Source organism: Theropithecus gelada, chromosome 19 (assembly GCF_003255815.1).
Source record: "Theropithecus gelada isolate Dixy chromosome 19, Tgel_1.0, whole genome shotgun sequence".
Taxonomy (NCBI): Eukaryota; Metazoa; Chordata; class Mammalia; order Primates; family Cercopithecidae; genus Theropithecus; species Theropithecus gelada.
Window position 1 is genome coordinate 26,878,048 of NC_037687.1, and position 19,778 is coordinate 26,897,825.

The 19,778-nt window shown below is 51.9% G+C and overlaps 1 protein-coding gene across 3 annotated transcripts in view; it reads left to right on the forward strand.

The window, feature by feature from the left end:
* Window positions 1–860: 860 nt before the first annotated feature.
* AP2A1 (adaptor related protein complex 2 subunit alpha 1) overlaps window positions 861–19,778 on the forward strand; it is a 43,300-nt gene continuing 24,382 nt past the window's right edge. For 2 of the 3 annotated variants that reach the window (XM_025366604.1, XM_025366605.1), the window contains exons 1-4: window positions 861–1,127; window positions 15,496–15,564; window positions 15,675–15,817; window positions 16,297–16,490. In XM_025366604.1, coding sequence (XP_025222389.1) covers window positions 1,061–1,127; window positions 15,496–15,564; window positions 15,675–15,817; window positions 16,297–16,490 — 473 coding nt within the window. In that variant the 5' untranslated portion in view covers window positions 861–1,060. The remainder of the gene's footprint in view (window positions 1,128–15,495; window positions 15,565–15,674; window positions 15,818–16,296; window positions 16,491–19,778) is intronic. The other variant, XM_025366606.1, reaches the window with a different exon arrangement.

Below are 19,778 nucleotides of genomic sequence, written 5' to 3' on the forward strand. Positions count from 1 at the left end.
GTGGTTGGACAAAAAAAAAAAAAAAAGGGCAACATATATTGAAAAGTAAGCCAAGATATGGTTTACATTTATTTCTGCTTTTTCACTTACAAGCTATGTGGCCCTGGGCAAGTCATTCACCCTCTCGACCTAAGGTTTAACCTCTGCTTAATGGGACTAGACTTGAATTACTGTTTTTCACTCTGAGATTCTAGGTCTCCTGACAACTCAAGTCCCGACACGTTGGCTGCAGAGAAGGGGGGAGGGGAGGAAGGCTTCCTAGAAGAGGATTTTAGCAGTCGGGGGTGACAGTAGATGGAGAAAGGGAACACTGAGACGCTTGCGCAGTAAACACCGCACGCTCTCTTGCCCCGCCCAACCCCTTCTCTGCAGCAGGGAATTGCAGGCGTCGCTCCACCTATCCCAGCCGAGCGGAGTGACACCCTCTCTCGTTCCTTCTCTACTGATCTTCGCCTTCCGCCCGCCCCACAGCCGCCCAATAGAGAGCTGAAGTAGGACAGATCTCGCCAATCCGTGACGCCTGAGGGGGAGGTCTACCCGTTCATTGATCCCAGTCAACCTAAGTCCCGCCTCCTAGTCCCGTTCCCCGCCTTCCTTCACGACCCTCCCTCCCTCCTTGGAGGGCCGCTAGATCCAATCAGTGTTTGACCTGGCCGCGCGAAGGGGGCGGGTCCATGATGCGCAATCGAACCCCGCCCGTCTTTTGGGCAACGCCTCCTCCCCCCCTTCTCATTCCCAAACGGAAATAGCGGAACAGTGGACCAATGGCAGCGTCGTGCCTTTGCTTAGCGGCCAATGAGAGAGGAAGTGGGGAGAAACGCGAGTGTGAGCGGCAGGAGCCCAAACCAATGGGAGGCTCAGAGCTCCGGACGGCGGGCTGAGGGGAGGGGCAGGGGGCGGTGCCACGGCCTGCCAGCCCTCCCGCCAGCCAGCCAGCCCTCCCCGCGGCCGGCTGGGCTCCTTGGCGCTGCCTGGGGTCCTTTCCGCCCGGTCCCCGCTTGCCAGCCCCCGCTGCTGTGTGCCCTGTCCGGCCAGGCCTGGAGCCGACACCACCGCCATCATGCCGGCCGTGTCCAAGGGCGATGGGATGCGGGGGCTCGCTGTGTTCATCTCCGACATCCGGAACTGTGAGCGCGCGGCCGGGGGACACTGGAGACGCGGGGGAGGGGGGAGCGTGAAACTGAGGGGTTTGGGGGTCACAGAGGGACCCGGGGGATCAAAAGCTCTACGGTCGTAGAAAAAGAGCATAGATGGGCCCCGGGAGGAACTTTAGGGTGGGGGGCACGCAGGGGCTTGGGGTGTCATAGAGTGCCTCTTGAGGTGACGACACGGAGTAGCTAGAGGGGTCCGGGAGGGCTTGAAAGGGGAGGAGGACAGTGAGGTCCCGGGGATGGGAGCATAGAGGTGTCCCCTGGGAAAGACTGAAAAGCTGGGGGATCGTACAAACGATGGGGTGAGAGGGATTCCTAATGTAGGGAAGAAGGGAAAGAAGTGCATGGTGGGGGTGCCCTGTGGAGCGATGGAATGGGAGGAAGCCAGAGGGGACCTGGAGGAAGTGGAATGCCGGAAGCCTAATGGAGCAGGGCTTGAGGGCCTGGGATAGGGGGTGTCATACTGGGGAAAGGGGTTAGATAGGTCACCGAGGCTCCTGGCCAGTGGTATAGAGGAGGCCTGAGAGTGGGTGAAAGTCCACGCGTTTGGGGCGGGGAGATGATGGGAGGGGGAGACTATAAGGACACCCTGGTGAGGGATAGAGGGGCTTCAGGGTGGGAGATTGCTTAGAAGATATGGAAGGCAGTGGGGAGGGGGCTAGAGGGGCAGCTGAGGGGAAAGGAGGGACCCAAGGAACACAGAGGAAAAGAGCTGCTGGTGTAAGGTCTTGGGAGAACCTGTGACAGGGAAGGGGGGCCTGGAAAGGAGAGGACGTTAGAGTGGCGGGTTGGGGGAAGGGCAGAAGAAGGAGCGCCCAGACCTCAAGGAAGGCGTTGGGTTCTGAAGTCCTTGAGGGGTAGAGATCTGGAAAGCTGGGGATAGGGGAAGTCTAATCCCAGAGAGAGGTCAGGGGTCAGGCAGCAGGACAGGCAGGGATCTGAGCCCTTTTCTATTTGGCCACAGTATTATGGGGACAGTGGTCCCTGCCAGGAAGAGTTGTCGTGACAATGAAGCCTGGCGGCAAGTCAGCTCTCAACTCCTGGGAATGGCTGTTGGAGATTGGAGCTGCCAGGAGTCTTCAGAGGCTGTATCCGCGTGGGCTCTGGGGTCAGCCAGACTTGGGTTTGCGTTTGAGCACTGCCACTCCCTAGCTGTGTGACCTTGAATGAGGGACTTCACCCCTCAGTTTCCTCATCTGTCAAGAGAGACTGCTGATGGTATCTTCCTGAGGGGCTTGTGACAATGCCTGTGAGTCAGGCCTTTCTCGAGTTCCAGGCCCCAGATGGAACTTGGCTATTGTTTTTCCTCCGCTGGCTCTGAACAGCAGCTCTGTAAAGTACCCAGTGATTGTTGTTGTTTTAGAATTTAACTGTTATGGAAGGATCTGGCATGTAGTAGGTGCTCAGGGAACAGGAGGGTGGAAACAGTTGGGTATCAGTTGAAGGAGAAATGATCACTTGTTATGACAAGGGGCGGAGTGATAGGGGTTGTGGAATAGCTGGGGGCCACTGTTAGCAGATATATACTGCCTTTGTTACCCACCAGGGATGTGAATCCCTACGAGTCATTTAACCTCTTTCAGGACGTCTTCTTGTCTGCAAACTTCATTCATAACAGCGTCTTGCCTCTGAAGGCTCATTTATTCATTCATTCACTTGACAAATACTTTTTGATCGCTCTAGTGTTGTCCAGGCCGTGTTCTAGGCGCTGGGATGACAATAATGAACAGAAACTCCTGTTCTTGCCGGGTGCGGTGGCTCACGCCTATAATCCCAGCGCTTTGGGAGGCCGAGGCAGGCGGATCACCTGAGGTCAGGAGTTCAAGACCAACTTGGCCAACATGGTGAAACTCCGTCTCTACTAAAAATGCAAGAATTAGCCAGATGTGGTGATGGGCGCCTGTAATCCCAGCTACTCAGGAGGCTGAGACAGGAGAATCGCTTGAACCCGGGAGGCGGAGGTTGCAGTGAGCCGAGATCACACCATTGCACTCCAGGCTGGGCAACAAGAGTGAAACTCCATCTCCAAAAATAAAAAAAAGAAAAAGAAACTCCTGTTCTTGGGAGCTCCCTTCCCCGAGGAAGACAGAACATACGCACAGGGAACACCCTGAGATACAACCTCAGGACCTGACTGGTGCTGTGAAGAAAAATGAGGAAATGGGCAGGAGAGGGACTGGGATTGAGAGGGTACTCAGTAGGCCTCATGAAAGAAGTCATAGCTGAGTGGAGCAAGCCCTTTGGATTTTGGAGGAAAGGGGTCCTGGCACGGGGAGGTGCGTTCAAAGGTCCTGAGGTTGTGGCATGCTTGACGTGTGTTCAAGTGAGAGGGAGAAGGTCAGTGTGGCTGGACCTGAGGGAGTGAGAGGGAGAGAGGGCGGGAGTGGAGAGGGGTGGGAACAGGATCGGGAAAGGCTTTCTGGGCCATGGTGAGCACTTTGGCCTTTGTCTGCGTGAGAATATTTTGAGCAGAGGAGGGACGTGACCGATTGATGTTTTAAAATAATTCCTCTGGCTGCTGTGAGAACAGATTCTAGAGGTAGCCGTGGAAGCAGGGAACCAAATTAGGAGGATGTTGCAGGCCTCTGGGTGAGAGATAGTGCTGGCTTAACGGGGTGAGAAGGGACTGGTGAGAAGTGGGTTGGTGATACGTTGTTTTTTTTTTTTTTCTGAGACAGTCTCTGTTGTCCAGGTTGGAGTGCAGTGGCATGATCATAGCTCACTGCAACCTCCGCCTCCCAGGTTCAAGCAATTCTCCTGCCTCAGCCTCCCCAGTAGCTGGGATTACAGGCACCCATCACCACGCCTGGCTAATTTTTATATTTTTAGTAGACACGGGGTTTCACCATGTTGGCCAGGCTGGTCTCGAATTCCTGACCTCAAGTGATCTACCCGCCTTGGCCTTCCAAAGTGCTGGGATTACAGGCGTGAGCCACCGTGCCTGGCCTGGAATACAATTTGAAGGGAAAACTGTCAGGATTTGCAAAGGGATCTGATGATGGGGGTTGGGGAAGGAAAGAGATCGTCCCGTCACTGCAGGGCCCCAGAGAGGAGCCAGAGGACAGAGGGGAGATGCAGGCTTGGGGCACTGGAAGGAATTTAGCTGCAGGAATGAGGACTAGAGAATCAGAGGCCTTTTCTTAGCAAGCGTATGTTGAACGGCTCGCATGTCTTAAGAATTATGCTGAATGAGGCCGGGCGCGGTGGCTCAAGCCTGTAATCCCAGCACTTTGGGAGGCCGAGACGGGCGGATCACGAGGTCAGGAGATCAAGACCATCCTGGCTAACACAGTGAAACCCCGTCTCTACTAAAAAAATACAAAAAACTAGCCGGGCGAGGTGGTGGGCACCTGTAGTCCCAGCTACTCGGGAGGCTGAGGCAGGAGAATGGCGTGAACCCGGGAGGCGGAGCTTGCAGTGAGCTGAGATCCGGCCACTGCACTCCAGCCTGGGCGACAGAGTAAGACTCCGTCTCAAAAAAAAAAAAAAAAAAAAAGAATTATGCTGAATGCTGAGGACGTTGGTGAACAGGACAGAGTTGTCCACCCCCCCATGAAGCTCCCAGCCCCGCGGGGGAGAAGGTGCAACATACAAATTGCAATTGTCCTTCATGCTAATACCCAGACACGGGTGTTCATGGCAACATTATTCATGATAGCTGGAAAACGGAAACGGACCAAATGCCCATCAACTGAGAAATAAACAAAATGTGGTCTATGTAATGGAATATTACCGGGCCATAAAAAATAACGATGTCCTGCTACATGTTGCCACAGGGATGGACCTTGAAAACATGACACCAAGTGAAAGAAGCCAGACACAGGAGGCCACGTGTCATATGATTCCATGTAGATGGACTATCTAGAATAGGCAAATCCATGGAGACAGAAAGGAGATTAGTGGTTGCCTAGAGTAGGGGGCTGGTGCGATGGGGAGTGACTGCTCATCAATGCAGAGGTTCTTTTTTTATTTTTTGAGACGGAGTCTCACTCTGTCGTCCAGGCTGGAGTGCAATGGGGTGATCTTGGCTCACTGCAACCTCTGCCTCCCAGGTTCAGGCGAGTCTTCTGCCTCAGCCTCCTGAGTCGCTGGGATTACAGGTGTGCACCACCACGCCGGGCTAATTTTTGTATTTTTAGTAGAGACGGGGTTTCTCCATGTTGATCAGGATGGTCTCGAACTCCTGACCTCAGGTGATCCACTACCCCAGCCTTCCAAAGTGCTAGGATTACAGATGTGAGCCACTGTGCCCGGCAGAATTCAGAGCTTCTTTTGGGTTCATGAAAAAGCCTATAGCTGGGACTACTTGGGAGGCTGAGGTAGGAGGATCATTTGAACCCAGGAGTTCGAATCCAGCCCAGGTCACATAGTGAAACCTCATCTCTTAAAAAAAAAAAAAGAAAAGAAATGTTCTGGAATTAGATAGTAGTAATGGTTGCACAACATCATGAATGTACTAAAGAACACTGAATTGTTCACTGTAAAAGGGTGTTTTATGGTATGTGAATTGTATCTGTCTCTCTTTTTTTTTTTCAAGACAGAGTCTCATTCTGTCGCCCAGGTTGGAATGCAGTGGTACGATCTCGGCTCACTGCAACCTCTGCCTCCCAGGTTCAAGCGATTCTCCTGCCTCAGCCTCCCGAGTAGCTGGGATTATAGGCGCCCACCACTATGCCCGGCTAATTTTTGTATTTTTAGTAGAGACGGGGTTTCACCATGTTAGCCAGGCTGGTCTCGAACTCCTGACCTCAAGTGATCTGCCTGCTTCGGCCTCCCAAAGTGCTGAGATTACAGGTGTGAGCCACCGCGCCCGGCCGTATCTTGATTTTTTTTTTTTTTAAAGGGGAGAAGAATTTGCAGCTGTCCTAAGTCCAGTGCGGAAGAGGGCCATCGTGTTGAGAAAATGGGGGCTCTGTGTGGTCAGCGAGCTCCGGCCTGGCTTTGCTTCACGAGAGACCCTTGGAGCTGTGTGGGCAGGAAGTGGGGGAGTTACCTAGGCTGAGGGCAGTGCAGAAGAGCTGTGAAGGCAGAGATGGGGCATGTGCAAAGGTCCTAACTTCCGGGCGCCATGGTGGGCGTCTCTAGTCCCAGCTACTCAGGAGGTGGAGGCAGAAGGATTGCTTGAGGCCAGAAGTTTGAGACCAGCCTTGGCAACACAGCAAGACCCTGTCTCTTTTTTTGTTTTGTTTTGAGACAGAGTCTCGCTCTGTCACCCAGGCTGGAGTACAGTGGCGCGATCTCAGCTCGCTGCAACCTCCGCCTCCTGGGTTCAAACTATCCTCCCACCTCAGCCTCCCAAGTAGCTGGGACTACAGACACATGCCATCACGCCCAGCTATTTTTTTGTATTTTTCGTAGAGTTTTTTTTTTTTTTTGAGACAGAGTCTCGCTCTGTTGCCTAGGCTGGAGTGCAGTGGTGCGATCTCCGCTCACTGCAAGCTCCGCCTCCCGGGTTCACAGAGATGGATTTTTACTATGTTGCCCAGGCTGGTCTCAAACGCCTGGGCTCAAGTGATCTGCTTACCTCGGCCTCCCAAAGTACTGAGATTACAGGAGTGAGCACACTGCGCCTGGTCCCCTTCTCTATTTTCAAGAATTCTTTCTGGAAACAAAAAAAGGCCCTGATGCCCCAGCGAGACACTGAGAAAAGGGCAGCATGGCTGGTGCAGAGAGGGATGGGATCTGACGCTGGGGAGTGGGCAGAGGCTAGGTCCGTGTTTGTCCTGAGAGCGCTGGCGAAGGTGTCAAGCAGGGAAGAGAAGTGGGGAGGGATGTGGAGGAGAAGGTGAGGAGAGGCCAGGCTCAGAAAGGAGCAGAGGAAAGAGTGGAGCCAGCCTGCAGGAGGATCTGAAGGGCACAGTGGGGCTAGGGGGAAGGGTCTAGAAGGTGAAAGGCAGGCTCTAAGGAGGGCAGGGAGGGTAAATTCTGCAGATAAGGAGGGAGAGAGGTTGAGGCTGGGCCCAGCCTGAGGGCGTGTTCTGTCCTCCTGTCTGCAGCAGGAATACAGCAGAAGTCTTATCTGACAGGGAGCAAGGGCTGGTGCTGCCTCCTATCTAGGCAGAGTCTGGTTGGAGGGGGTCTTAGGAGAGTTGGGCGAGTGAGCCAATAGGAGTGGGGTGCTGGCTGCTCACTGCCCTGAGCTCTTCCACCAGAGCACATCCCACTCCAAATGGTGATCTACTGCAGTGGTGACATCGAGCCCAGGCCCTGGGTCTGACTCCTCCCTGGGTTCCCCGCTTTGTCCTCTGTAGGTTCTAGCCCATGGGAGGCCTCAGGGGATGATTGCCAGTTGAATGAATGAATGAATGAATGAATGAATGATGGAACCAGTCTTTCTTGAGTTCCAGCTGGGTGCCAGGCACTGTTCTAGGTGATGGGGCTATAGCAGTAGGCACAAGTCCCTGCCCTAGGGTGCTTACATTCTAGAGAGGAGATGGGCCACTACACAGGTGAATATTTCGGGGGCCAGACAGGTGGGAGTAGGTGTTGGTACAAAATGAGGCAAGGAAAGGGCTTGGGGATGTTAAGGATGATGCTCTTATGTAGGCTGGTCAGAGAGTGTCGCTGGAAAGGTGGCGTTGAAGCAGAGAATCTAATTAAGTGGGGGACGGTGCTTGCATGCCTCTGGAGGAGAGAGCTGCCTGTGCAAAGGCCCTGAGGCAGGATTGTGCTTGGAGTGCAGCAGGGACTTAGAAAAGGAGGAGGAGAGGACGGCTCCTGCCTTGGCGAGATCCAGCCAGAGAGGGAACAGGGTAGATGGTGCAGGCCCTTGTGGGCTGCAGTGAGGACTTTACTTTTACTTTGAGCCTGCTGGGAGCCATGGAAGGGTTTGGAGGAGAAAAAGTGCTAGGGTCTGACTCAAGTTTTCACATGATCCCTCTGGCTTCTGTGGAGAGCACAGAAAGTCAAACAGATTTCAATTTGGTGTCCCTTAAGAACGGGACAGATGCAGGCCTGAGCCCCAGCCCCACCCGTTTCCAGCTGGGTATTGTGTGATTGATGGCTTTGGTACACAAATCCACATTCAACACCTCCCTTGTGTCAGGCTGCCCTGGGCCCTGGGAACACTGTGGGGACTGAAGCAGCCGTACATCCCTGGCCTCATGGCACTGGTGTTCCGATCCAGGAGGAAATGAACATGCAAACCCTTACTATGTAAGGGGGCAACTCAGGCGGGGTCTTGGTGGCCCGAATAGTTCGCCCGGCTGAGCAGGAGGACTAAGCAGGAGAATGAGAGGGTTTGATTTTGTTATTTACGGAAAATATATTTTCATCACTCGGGAATAGTGATGACCTTGAGAATATGAGTGGTGTAACCCAGCACCGAAATGCAAGCCATATATATGTTGAAATTTTCTTTTTTTTTTTTTCTTTTTTTGAGACAGAGTCTTGCTCTGTCCACACCCGGCATATGTTGAAATTTTCTTGCCACATTACAAAAGCAAAACGGGGGCCGGGCGCGGTGGCTCACGCCTGTAATCCCAGCACTTTGTGGGGGCGAGGTGGGCAGGTCAGTTGAGCCCCGGAGTTTGAGAACAGCCTGGGCAACAAGATCCCGTCTCCCCTGGCAAAAACAAATCTTTTAAAATTAGCCAAGCATGGTGGCATGCAGCTGTATTCCTAGCTTCTTGGGAGGCTGAGGTGGGAGGATTGCTTGAGCCCGGGAGGTCGAGGCTGCAATGAGGCAAGATCACACCACTGCACTCCAGCCTGGATAATAGAGCAAGACCCTGTCTCCATATTTTTTTTAAAAAGCAAACCAACCAGTGAAATTCATTTTAATATCTTTTCTTTACCCTAGTATATCCAAAATATTATTTCAATGTGTTATCAGTGTTTTGTGAGATGGAGTCTTGCTCTATGGCCCAGGCTGAGTGCAGTGTCAGGATCTCAGCTCACTGCAACCTCTACCTCGCAGGTTCAAGCGATTCTCCTGCCTCCTTCTCCCTAGTAGGTGGGACAACAGGCGTGTACCACCACGCCTGGCTAATTTTTGTATTTTTAGTAGATATGGGATTTTGCCATGTTGGCTAGGCTGGTTTCAAACTCCTGACCTCAAGTGATCCACCTGCCTTGGCCTCCCAAAGTGCTGGGATTACAGGTGTGAGCCACCGTGCCTGGCCGAGATGGGGTCTTGCTGTGTTACCCAGACGGGTCTCAGATTCCTGGGCTCAAGCAATCTGCCTGCCTCAGCCTCTCAAAGTGCTGGGATTATAGGCAGGAGGCATTGCACCCAGCCTCCAGAAGGCTTTCTGAGGATTCAGGGCTGTTGGGGCTTGTACAAGAAGCACATCAGGTCTCGGTCTCAGTAGAGAAAATGTCCTTGGTCTAGAAGGCTCTGAAGGCCTTTGTGGTGAGATGCTGGGTAAGGCCTGTGTTACCTTCATAAATGCACATTAGTCCCTCCAGGGCAGGGCCCCGGTTTGACAGGATGCCTTTGGTGGTAGTAACAGACCCACCCTGATCTGGGGCTTACATGTTTAGGGAACGCGTTATCTCCCCTAACCAGAAGCCCCAAGGTAAGGCAGCTCCCTGTTACCGTCGGCACTTCCCTTGACTCTGCCTTACTCTGCCTGGAGCAAGATGTTGGCCGCCTTTGCACCCAGACACCCCTCACGGCAACAGCTACTGGACACGGAGCATGGCCGGCACCTCCCATAGCTCCCCAGCACCTCAGGAAACTCAGGAGAGGTTGCATGGTCTGGCCCCACCTGCTGTGCTGGTCTCCAGCCCCCCCTCCCCCCACCCTCCGCATTCCTCAGACTCTGCCTTTCATCACCGTGAGCTCTCAAGCTTTCTGACCGCCTGCCTTGCCTCATGCTGTCCTACCTCCAGGCCATTGCACCTGCTGGTCCTCCTGCCTGGAGCGCGCCTCCCAGTTTCCGCCTGGTCCATTTCAGCCTCATCTTTTGATCCTCAGATCCCAGCAGCTGTGTACAGAGAAGCCTTCCCTACCATTCTCATTCTAGCCTCTCAGCCCTGAAATGCGTGTGCCTCTTTCAGAATACTTGCCACTGTCCCTGTCTGCCACCACCCCAATCCAGGGATGCCTCGAGAGCAGGGTAGATGTGACTCATCCTTAAGCCTGGCCCCAGAAATCCCATTGTGAAGGAGAGAATCCCTTTAAAACTCCCTCTCAGGCTTGCTTGCTTCCTGTGACAGTGAGCTCATTCCCCCTGTTGCTGGCCCTGAGTGCCGGGTTGTCCTTTCCATGATCCTGGTCTGCCAGAGCTGCCTCGGCCCTTTCCCCAGGCGCTACCCCAGTAGCACCCATACCGTGTCCCTGGGCTCCCTGGCCATCACGGGCCTTTAGATCTTTTCAGAGCTGGGCCTCTGCCAGAGCCCTCCCTTTAGGGCCACAGCTGCTCCTCTTTTGAAGACCAAGAGCTTTGCTTTTCTTTCTGAATTCTTTTTTTTTTTTTAATAGCAAATTATACCAGTTATGCAGAAGATAGCATCAAATAGATGTGGACCATTTAAAGCCTATTTAAAGGCCAAGCACAGTGGCTCATGCCTGTAATCCTAGCACTTTACTTTGGGAGGCTGAGGTGGGTGGATCACTTGAGGTCAGAAGTTCGAAACCAGCCTGGTCAACATGGTGAAACCCTGTCTCTATTAAAATACGAAAAAAAAAAAAAAGAATAGCTGGGTGTGGTGGCGGGCGCCTGTAATCCCAGCTACTCGGGAGGCTGAGGCAGGAGAATTGCTTGTACCTGGGAGGTGGAGGTTTCAGTGAGCCGAGATGGAGACATTGCACTCCAGCTTGGGCGACAGAGGGAGACTCTGTCTCAAGAAAAAAAGTAAAAATCCTATATAAAGAAAAAAAATATATATATGCATATTTGTATATATGTAAATACATTTTAAATACAACTTAAATAATACTTTAAAAAGAGATTTCCGGCCAGGTGCAGTGGCTCACGCCTGTAATCCCAGCACTTTGGGAGGCCGAGGCGGGCGGATTATGAGGTCTGGAGATCAAGACCATCCCGGCTAACATGGTGAAACCCCGTGTCTACTAAATATACAAAAAATTAGCCGGGCGTGGTGGCGGGCGCCTGTAGTCCCAGCCACTTAGGAGGCTGAGGCAGGAGAATGGCATGAACGTGGGAGGTAGAGGTTGCAGTGAGCTGAGATCCCGCCACTGTACTCCAGCCTGGACGACAGAGTGAGACTCTGTCTCAAAAAAAAAAAAAGAAATTTCCTGGCAGGGAGCGGTGACCCACGCCTATAATCCCAGCGCTTTGGGAGGCTGAGGTGGGCGGAGGAGCTGAGACCACCCTGGGCAACATGGCAAAACCCTATCTCTACAAAAAATAGAAAAAAAATTAGCTGAGTGTGGTGGCGCACCTCACAGTCCCAGCTACCTGGGAGGCCGAGATGGGAGGATCACTTGAGCCCAAGGGGCCAAGACTGCAGTGAGCTGAGATCACACCATTGCATTCCAACCTGAGTGAAAGAGTGAGACCCCGTCTCAAAAAAAAGAGAGAAATCTATATATTATACATATAATAATACGTATTTCTTTAAATGAATACTAGTTAAAGAAATGCATAAATATGTAAGTGTATATGATATATATTTCTTTAAATTTAAAGAATAGTTAAAGAATACATATACATGCACATATTTGTGTATGTATTTAAATCATTTTAAGTACAATTGAATGAATACACTCGTGTATTGCTTAACGATGGGGATATGTTCTGAGAAATGCATCGTTAGGTGGTTTTGTCATGGTGTGAACATCCTGGAGTGTGCTTACACAAATGGAGATGGTATAGCCTACCACTCACGGAGGCTGTCTGACACAGCTTGTTGCTGCTGGGCTATAGACCTGCACAGTGCCCAGGCGCAGTGGCTCACGCCTGTAATTCCAGCACTTTGGGAGGCTGAGGCGGGCAGATCACTTGAGGTCAGGAGTTTGAGACCAGCCTAGCCAACGTGGTGAAACCTCGTCTCTACTAAAAATACACTAATTAGCTGGGTGTGGTGGCGCATGCATGTAATCCCAGCTACTCGGGAGGTTGAGGCAGGAGAATCACTTGAACCCAGGAGGCGGAGGTTGCCGTGAGCTGAGATCACGCGATTGCTCTCCAGCCTGGGTGACAAGAGTGAAACTCCGTCTCAGAATAAAACAAAAAAACCTGCACAGCTTGGTACTGTCCTGTAGGCAACCGTGACACAGTAAGTATTTGAGCATCTAAACATAGAAAAGGTACAGTGGAAATAAGGTATTAGAATCGTATGGAACCACTGCAGTGTGTGCGATTTGTTGATGACTGAAATGTTGATATGCGGGGCAGGACTGTAATGAAATAATACGTATTATTTAAATTAAGTAATACATATATATTTAAATAACACATATATTCTTTAGATATATATATATTTTATATATACTATAAGGTATGCGTATGTATATATATATATTTATGACAAAACCATATGTATGTAGGCCGGGCATGGTGGCTCATACCTGTAATCCCAGCACTTTGGGAGGCTGAGGCAGGTGGATCACTTGAAGTTAGGAGTTCAAGATCAGCCTGGGCAACATAGTAAGACCTCATCTCTACAAAAAAAAAAAAAAATTAGGGCCAGGTGCAGTGGCTCATGCCTGTAATCCCAGCACTTTGGGAGGCTGAGGTGGGTGGATCACAAGGTCAGGAGATCGAGACCATCCTGGCTAACACGGTGAAACCTCGTCTCTACTAAAAATACAAAAAATTAGCCAGGATGGTGGCGGGCGCCTGTAGTCCCAGCAATTGGGGAGGCTGAGGCAGAAGAATTGCTTGAACCTGGGAGGCGGAGGTTGCAGTGAGCCGAGATCGCGCCACTGCACTCCAGTCTGGGCGACAGAGTGAGACTCCATCTCAAAAAAAAAAAAAAAAATTATTTGAATGTGGTGTTATGCACCTCTAGTCCCAGTGACTTCGTAGGCTGAAGCACGAAAAGCACTGAACCCAGGAGGCAGAGGTTGCAGTGAGCTGATCACGCCACTGCACTCCAGCCTGGGCTACCAAAAAAAAAAAAAAAAAAAAGAGAGAAACAGGCAAAATTAATTTTAATACTGTGTCTATATAACCCAGTATACCCAAATTATTATTTCAGCATGTGATCAATGTTTTATAATTTATATTATTGTATTCTGTTGACACACAGGTTCTTACCATGTTGTCCAGGCTGGTCTGCAACTCCTGGGCTCAAGCCATCCTCCTGCCTTGGCCTCCCAAAGTGCTGGGATTATAGGCATGAGCCACTGCGCCTAGCCCCTGTAATTTTTACTGAACTATTTTACATTTTTTCTCCACACTGTCTTCTAAATCCCGTGTATGTTTGCTGTTGACAGCACCTCTCGGTTTGGAACGGCCACATTTCAGGGTCTCAGGAGCCACTAGCTGACAACTGCTATATTGGATGGTACAGCACTAGGGTCCCCTTAGCACTGATGAGGAGGTGCTAATCAGAGGGGCTTCCTGGAGGAGGTGACATCTGAAGTGAGGCTTATGGGAGCTTCCATAGAAGTTGGGAGCAGGGACAAGACAGGATTTCTAGAGAGAGGGATGGCACATATACTTGCTTTCTCAGCCATTGATTCATTCATTGAATGCACACCTCACCCTGCTGGAGACTACGCCCTGAAGAATGTGGGTCAGAGCAGATCTCTGCCCCTTAGATAACTAGACATTTATAGAGCACCTGCTGTATGCAGGGCACTGTTCTAGGAGCTCCCTCCTGATGCTTATAGTCTGAAGTTGGAGGAAGTTCGACAGTGGAGAGAAATAAAATTGCGACATGGTGAAATGTACCAGAGAGGACTTTTTGAAAAATAACTCTTTAAGCAGAATAATAAAGAATTGACTTTAAGGAAGTGAAACAGAATGGCCTTTCAGAGGTGGCAGGAGCCAAGACCCAAATGACGGGAAGATGACGGGAGGGGTGGCCCCGGCAAGAGGGCACAGCTTGTGTGAAGGTCCTTGAGGCAGGAGGACATGCGTGTTCCCAGAGCAGAATGGAGGCCAGGGGGCCTGGATGGACCTTAGGGGTCTGAGGGGCGACACTTGCAGGGTGGCTGTGACAGGGGCAGAGGGCTTGGTGGGCCATGGGGTGGAGCACCCCCAGCTGGCATCCTGGAGCCCAGGATATGGAAACACAAGGGAGGAGCCCAGGATATGGAAACACATCCCAGAGGGGAGGCTGCTTCACTGAGCCCAGCGAGCGAGCATGGGGTCTGGATGAAGTGGTCACCTTGGAGATGCTCAGGACATGTTCTGAAGGTCAAGTTAAGAGGAGGAGGCAGCCAGGCACAGTGGCTTATACCTGTAATCCCAGCATTTTGGGAGGCTGAGGGTGGAGGATCGCTGGATCCCAGGAGTTTGAGGTTACAGTGAGCTATGATTGCACCACTGCACTGCGCCTGAGCGACAGACTAAGACCCTGTCTCAAAAATAAATAAATAAAAAGGATGAGGCAGTAGCCCAATTGGCGTGAGGATGTCCAGGTTCTGTTTGGAGGAGCAGAGTGAGCAGTGGAATCTGTCAAGGAAGGAATGAAGTCTGGGGTGAGTGGAACAGGGACAGGAGAAGCAGAGAGGGTGGCCGAGAGCATCTAGTCAGATTGTGCTCCAAAGCAGGTGCTGTAGGGCATTGAGGAACATGGAGGAAGCAGAGACCTGGCCTGTAGGATCAGGGAAGGCTTTCTGTACTTATTCCATTAGCAGGTCCTGTCAGAGGTGTAGGAATGTCCCAGACAAATTGGGGAGAGGTTGGCAGCCAGGGGACAGGAGGCAGTGGGGACAGGCCATGTGAGAGAGGACGAATCCATGGCTGTGGGGACAAAGGGGGTGAGAACAGCACCCAAGGGTCTGACCTGGTGACTACGTGGACAGTGGGACCTTCATGGGATTGAGAACTGGGAGAGTAGGCAGTGAGCTCAGTGGTAGGGGTGAGCAACCTGGGGCCAGCCGAGCTCTTCATTCATTCATTCATTCATTCATTCATCACATGTCCGTTGCGTATGGGGAGTGGGGATAGGAGCTCTCAGGGAGCATGTCCAGGGCCCTGAGGAGCCCCATAGATCAGGGGCCACAGTGGGAGGAGGAAGGAGAGAGGGAGTCAGGGACAGCCCAAGGGTGTGTGCTCTGTGCTGTGGGGCTCAGCAAGCCGTGGTTCTTCCCTCTTTGAAGCTCCCAGCCAGAGAAGGGGTCCTGGCCTGTCCTGAGCCCCAGTGCCTGGGGGCAGAGAAGATCTGCCCTTCCTGCTGGGTGGGGCCGCGCCTGGGAAAGAGAAGGCAGCTGGCTGACTCCCCAGACCCCTCACCGCCCACCCTCTTCCTCCTCTCCCAGGTAAGAGCAAAGAGGCGGAGATTAAGAGAATTAACAAGGAACTGGCCAACATCCGCTCCAAGTTCAAAGGTAGGCTGGGGGCCCAACTTCTGGCTCAGGGCTGGGAGCTGGGGCTCCTGTGACCTATCCTGTGACATTTCCTCATTTCTGGCTCCCCCTTCCTCCTTCCTTTACCCTAGGAGACAAAGCCTTGGATGGCTACAGTAAGAAAAAATACGTATGTAAACTGCTTTTCATCTTCCTGCTTGGCCATGACATTGACTTTGGGCACATGGAGGCTGTGAACCTGTTGAGTTCCAATAAATACACAGAGAAGCAAATAGTGAGTCTGGAGAGGGGGGTGCCAGGGCCTGGACTCCTGGGTCTGAGGGAGGAGGGGCTGGGGGCCTGGACTCCTCGGTCTGAGGGAGGAGGGGCTGGGGGCCTGGACTCCTGGGTCTGAGGGAGGACGGGCTGGGCCTGGACTCCTGGGTCTGAGGGAGGAGGGGGCTGGAGGTCTGGACGCCTGGGTCTGAGGGAGGAGGGGGCTGGAGGTCTAGACTCCTGGGTCTGAGGGAGGAGGGGGCTGGAGGTCTGGACTCCTGAGTCTGAGGGAGGAGGGACTGGGGGCCTAGACTTGTGGATCTGAAGGAAGAGGGGCTGGGGGCCTGGACTCCTGGGTCTGAGGGTTGAATCTGGGGCCTGGACTTTGTGGATCTGAGGGAGGAGGGGCCTGGGGGCCTGGACTCCTGGGTCTGAGGGTTGGGTCTGGGGCCACTCAGTCACAAGGCTTCTAGCCATCCACGACCTCCCTCCCCTCAGGGTTACCTGTTCATTTCTGTGCTGGTGAACTCGAACTCGGAGCTGATCCGCCTCATCAACAACGCCATCAAGAATGACCTGGCCAGCCGCAACCCCACCTTCATGTGCCTGGCCCTGCACTGCATCGCCAACGTGGGCAGCCGGGAGATGGGTGAGGCCTTTGCCGCTGACATCCCTCGCATCCTGGTGGCCGGGTAAGGCAGTGGGGACCCGTTGGCAGTGGGGAGCTTAGGGGTGATGAGTCTCAACCAAGGGTGAGGCTCGGAGAGGCTGTGTCGCCTGCCCAAAGCCTCCCAGCCGGCATGTGGGCTAACGCTGGGCTGGGGACCCAGTGGTTCCAGCGGCAGCCCCATACTTGTGTCTTCCTGTGATACAAAGCTGACTTGACGGTGTGAGGCTGCTTCCCCACAAAGCCAGTGGGGTGCCTCTGAACTGCAGAACTGTAACACCTGTGATAAGAGGGATAACTGTACGCCATGGGTGACGGCCCTCCGGAACTTCCTCATCTCCATTCATTCACCAAACATTTGCTGAGCACATACTATGTGCCAGGCACTCTGCTGATTGCTGGGGATGTTGTCCTGACCAGAGGCGGACATGGTCATTGCCCTCCCGTGTTCATGGTCTGGAGCAGGAGACAAATGGTGATGGAAGAATCGCAGGATGAAGTGTAGAATTTGCCAGGTGTGATGGCTCACGTCATCCGTGCATTTGGGGAGGCTGAGGCAGGTAGATTGCTTGAGTCTAGGAGTTCAAGACCAGCCTGGGCAACATGACAAAATCCCAATCTCTACTAAAAATTCCAAAAATTGCCAGGGCATGGTGGCATGCACCTATAGTCCCAGCTACTCGGGAGGCTGAGGTGGGAGGATCCCCTGAGCTCGGGAGGTGGAGGCTGTGAGTTGTGATGGCGCCAGTGTACTCCAGCTTGGTGTGCACACAGGTGGGACTTCTATTTCTGGCAGTGTGGTCAACTAGGTACCCAACTCATGTTTTCCCTGAAACCTAACTGTCAATATTGGATAAGAGAGGAAAGACAATATTATTTAATGGATTCATGAGGTAGCCAGAAAATGAGGAGCACACAGGCCACAAGCAAAGAGGAACCAAGCACCCAAGCAGATGAGCTGTGTGCTGGAGCCAGCGTTTGCTTAGAAGGCATTTGCTGACCTGGGTGAACCCGAGTATCGGTTTTGGGGCCCTGCAGCCTCTGGGAACAGAAGACAAAGCTTGTCCGAGAAGTTTTCGAAGGCTATACTTCAAAGTGAGAGTGACCTAGAAATAAACCCCCTTGGGGACTATAAGGAAAATTACCTGTCTGAAATTTTGGCATGGAACAGCCCTCAGACTGGTTTTCAGCCTGACTTTACCCCATCTGGGTAGTCCAAAAAGCCCTAAGTCAACCTTTAGTTTAAAGTGATGGAAACTGGAGGTTTCCTAGTGCTTCACAGAAGCAAACATGATACTTTTCTGAGGAAACCCATTTTCACCACAAGCTTCAGTGATATCCACAGATAAAGCTCCAAGTGACATGAGTAGCTCAGAGCCAAAAATCTCTAAACACACACAAGACACCATGAGAGAGAATCAGCAGACAGCAGAAATAAAACAGAAGGCTGGGTGTGGTGGCTCACACCTGTAATCACAGCACTTTGGGAGGCCAAGGTGAGCAGATCGCCTGAAGTCAGGAGTTCGAGACTAGCCTGGCCAACATGGTGAAACCACATCTCTAGTAAAAACACAAAAATTAGCCAGGCGTGGTGGCGCACACCTGTAATCCCAGCTACTTGGGGGACTGAGGCAGGAGAATCACTTGAACTTGAGAGGCGGAGGTTGCAATGAGCCGAGATCGTGCCATTGCACTGCAGCCTGGGTGACAGAGCAAGACTCTGTCTCAAAAAAAAAAAAAAAAAAAAAAAAAGAAAACAGAAAATAACTTTGGAATTGGAATTATACAGCATGTAAAATAAGTATATTTCATATGTTTCAATAAATAACAGAAGCATTTTAAAATATGAGTAAAGTTTAAGCAGATTTGAAAATATAATTGAAATAGTCAAAAATTGCCAGGCACAGTAGTGGCTCACACCTATAATCCAGGCACTTTGGGAGGCTGAGGCGGGACGATCACTTGAGGCCAGAAGTTCAAGATCAGCAACATAGTGAGACCCTATTGCCACAAAACCTAAAATATTAGCCAGGTGGGGTGCCGTGTGCCTGGGTAGTCCATCCGGGAGGCTGAGGCAGGAGGATTGCTTGAGCCTGGGAGGATGAGGCTGCAGTGAGCTGTGATCCCATCACTGCACTCTAACCTGGGCGACAGAGCAAGACCCTGTCTAAAAAAACAAACAAACAAATATTTAAAAAAATAAAAATTCAGTGTCCACTTTAGTTAGCAGAGTAGACACAGCCAAAGCCAGAATTAGTGACCAGGCAGTAGAACTGAAGAAAGACATCAAAATGCATCCCAAAGAAACAAAGCAATGGGGATTTTAGGAAAGAGACTTGAGACTCATGGAAGACAGAGAACACCTAACAGAATGCCGTTTAGAGTTGTAGGGAGAAATTGTGACAGAGGCAGTGTTCGAAGAGAGATAATGGTTGAAACTATTCCAGAACGAATGAAAGAGGATGATCCCCAGATTCAAATAGCCCAGGAAATCATAAGCAGAAGTACAGACTGTAAGGGGTGACTGTGGGGCAACAAGACCAGCCAGGCATCCATCACCAGGTCCAGGTCAGAGCTTGTGGCGGCTCGGACCAGGGCTGTGGCGGTCATGTGGTTATGAGAAGGGCATGTTTCGGGAGTAGAGTCGATGGATTATATGTGCTGTGCTAGGATGAGGTGGGGACATTTAGTAGGTGAGTGAATGGTGTCAGACCTTGCAGCAGTGTGACGAAGGCTACAGGAAAATGGGTCAGAGAGGGCAGAACCCGAGTGTGGTTTGGTCATGCTGAATTTGAGATGTGTATTAGACATCTGAGTAGGACTCTGCGGAAGAAGCTGCATTGCAGGGAGTCAGAGCGGGAGGGAGAGATATCTGAGAGAGATCAGCACCGTCCAATAAAAATATAATGCAAAATACAGGCGGGGCACGATGGCTCATACCTGTAATCCCAGCAACTGGGGAGGCTGAGGCGGGCAGATCATTTGAGGTCAGGAGTTCGAGAACAGCTTGTCCAACATGGTGAAACCCCGTCTCTATTAAAAATACAAAAATTGGCCGGGCGCGGTGGCTCAAGCCTGTAATCCCAGCACTTTGGGAGGCCGAGACGGGCGGATCACGAGGTCAGGAGATCGAGACCATCCTGGCTAACAGGGTGAAACCCCGTCTCTATTAAGAAATACAAAAAACTAGCCGGGCGAGGTGGCGGGCGCCTGTAGTCCCAGCTACTCGGGAGGCTGAGGCCGGAGAATGGCGTGAACCCGGGAGGCGGAGCTTGCAGTGAGCTGAGATCCGGCCACTGCACTCCAGCTTGGG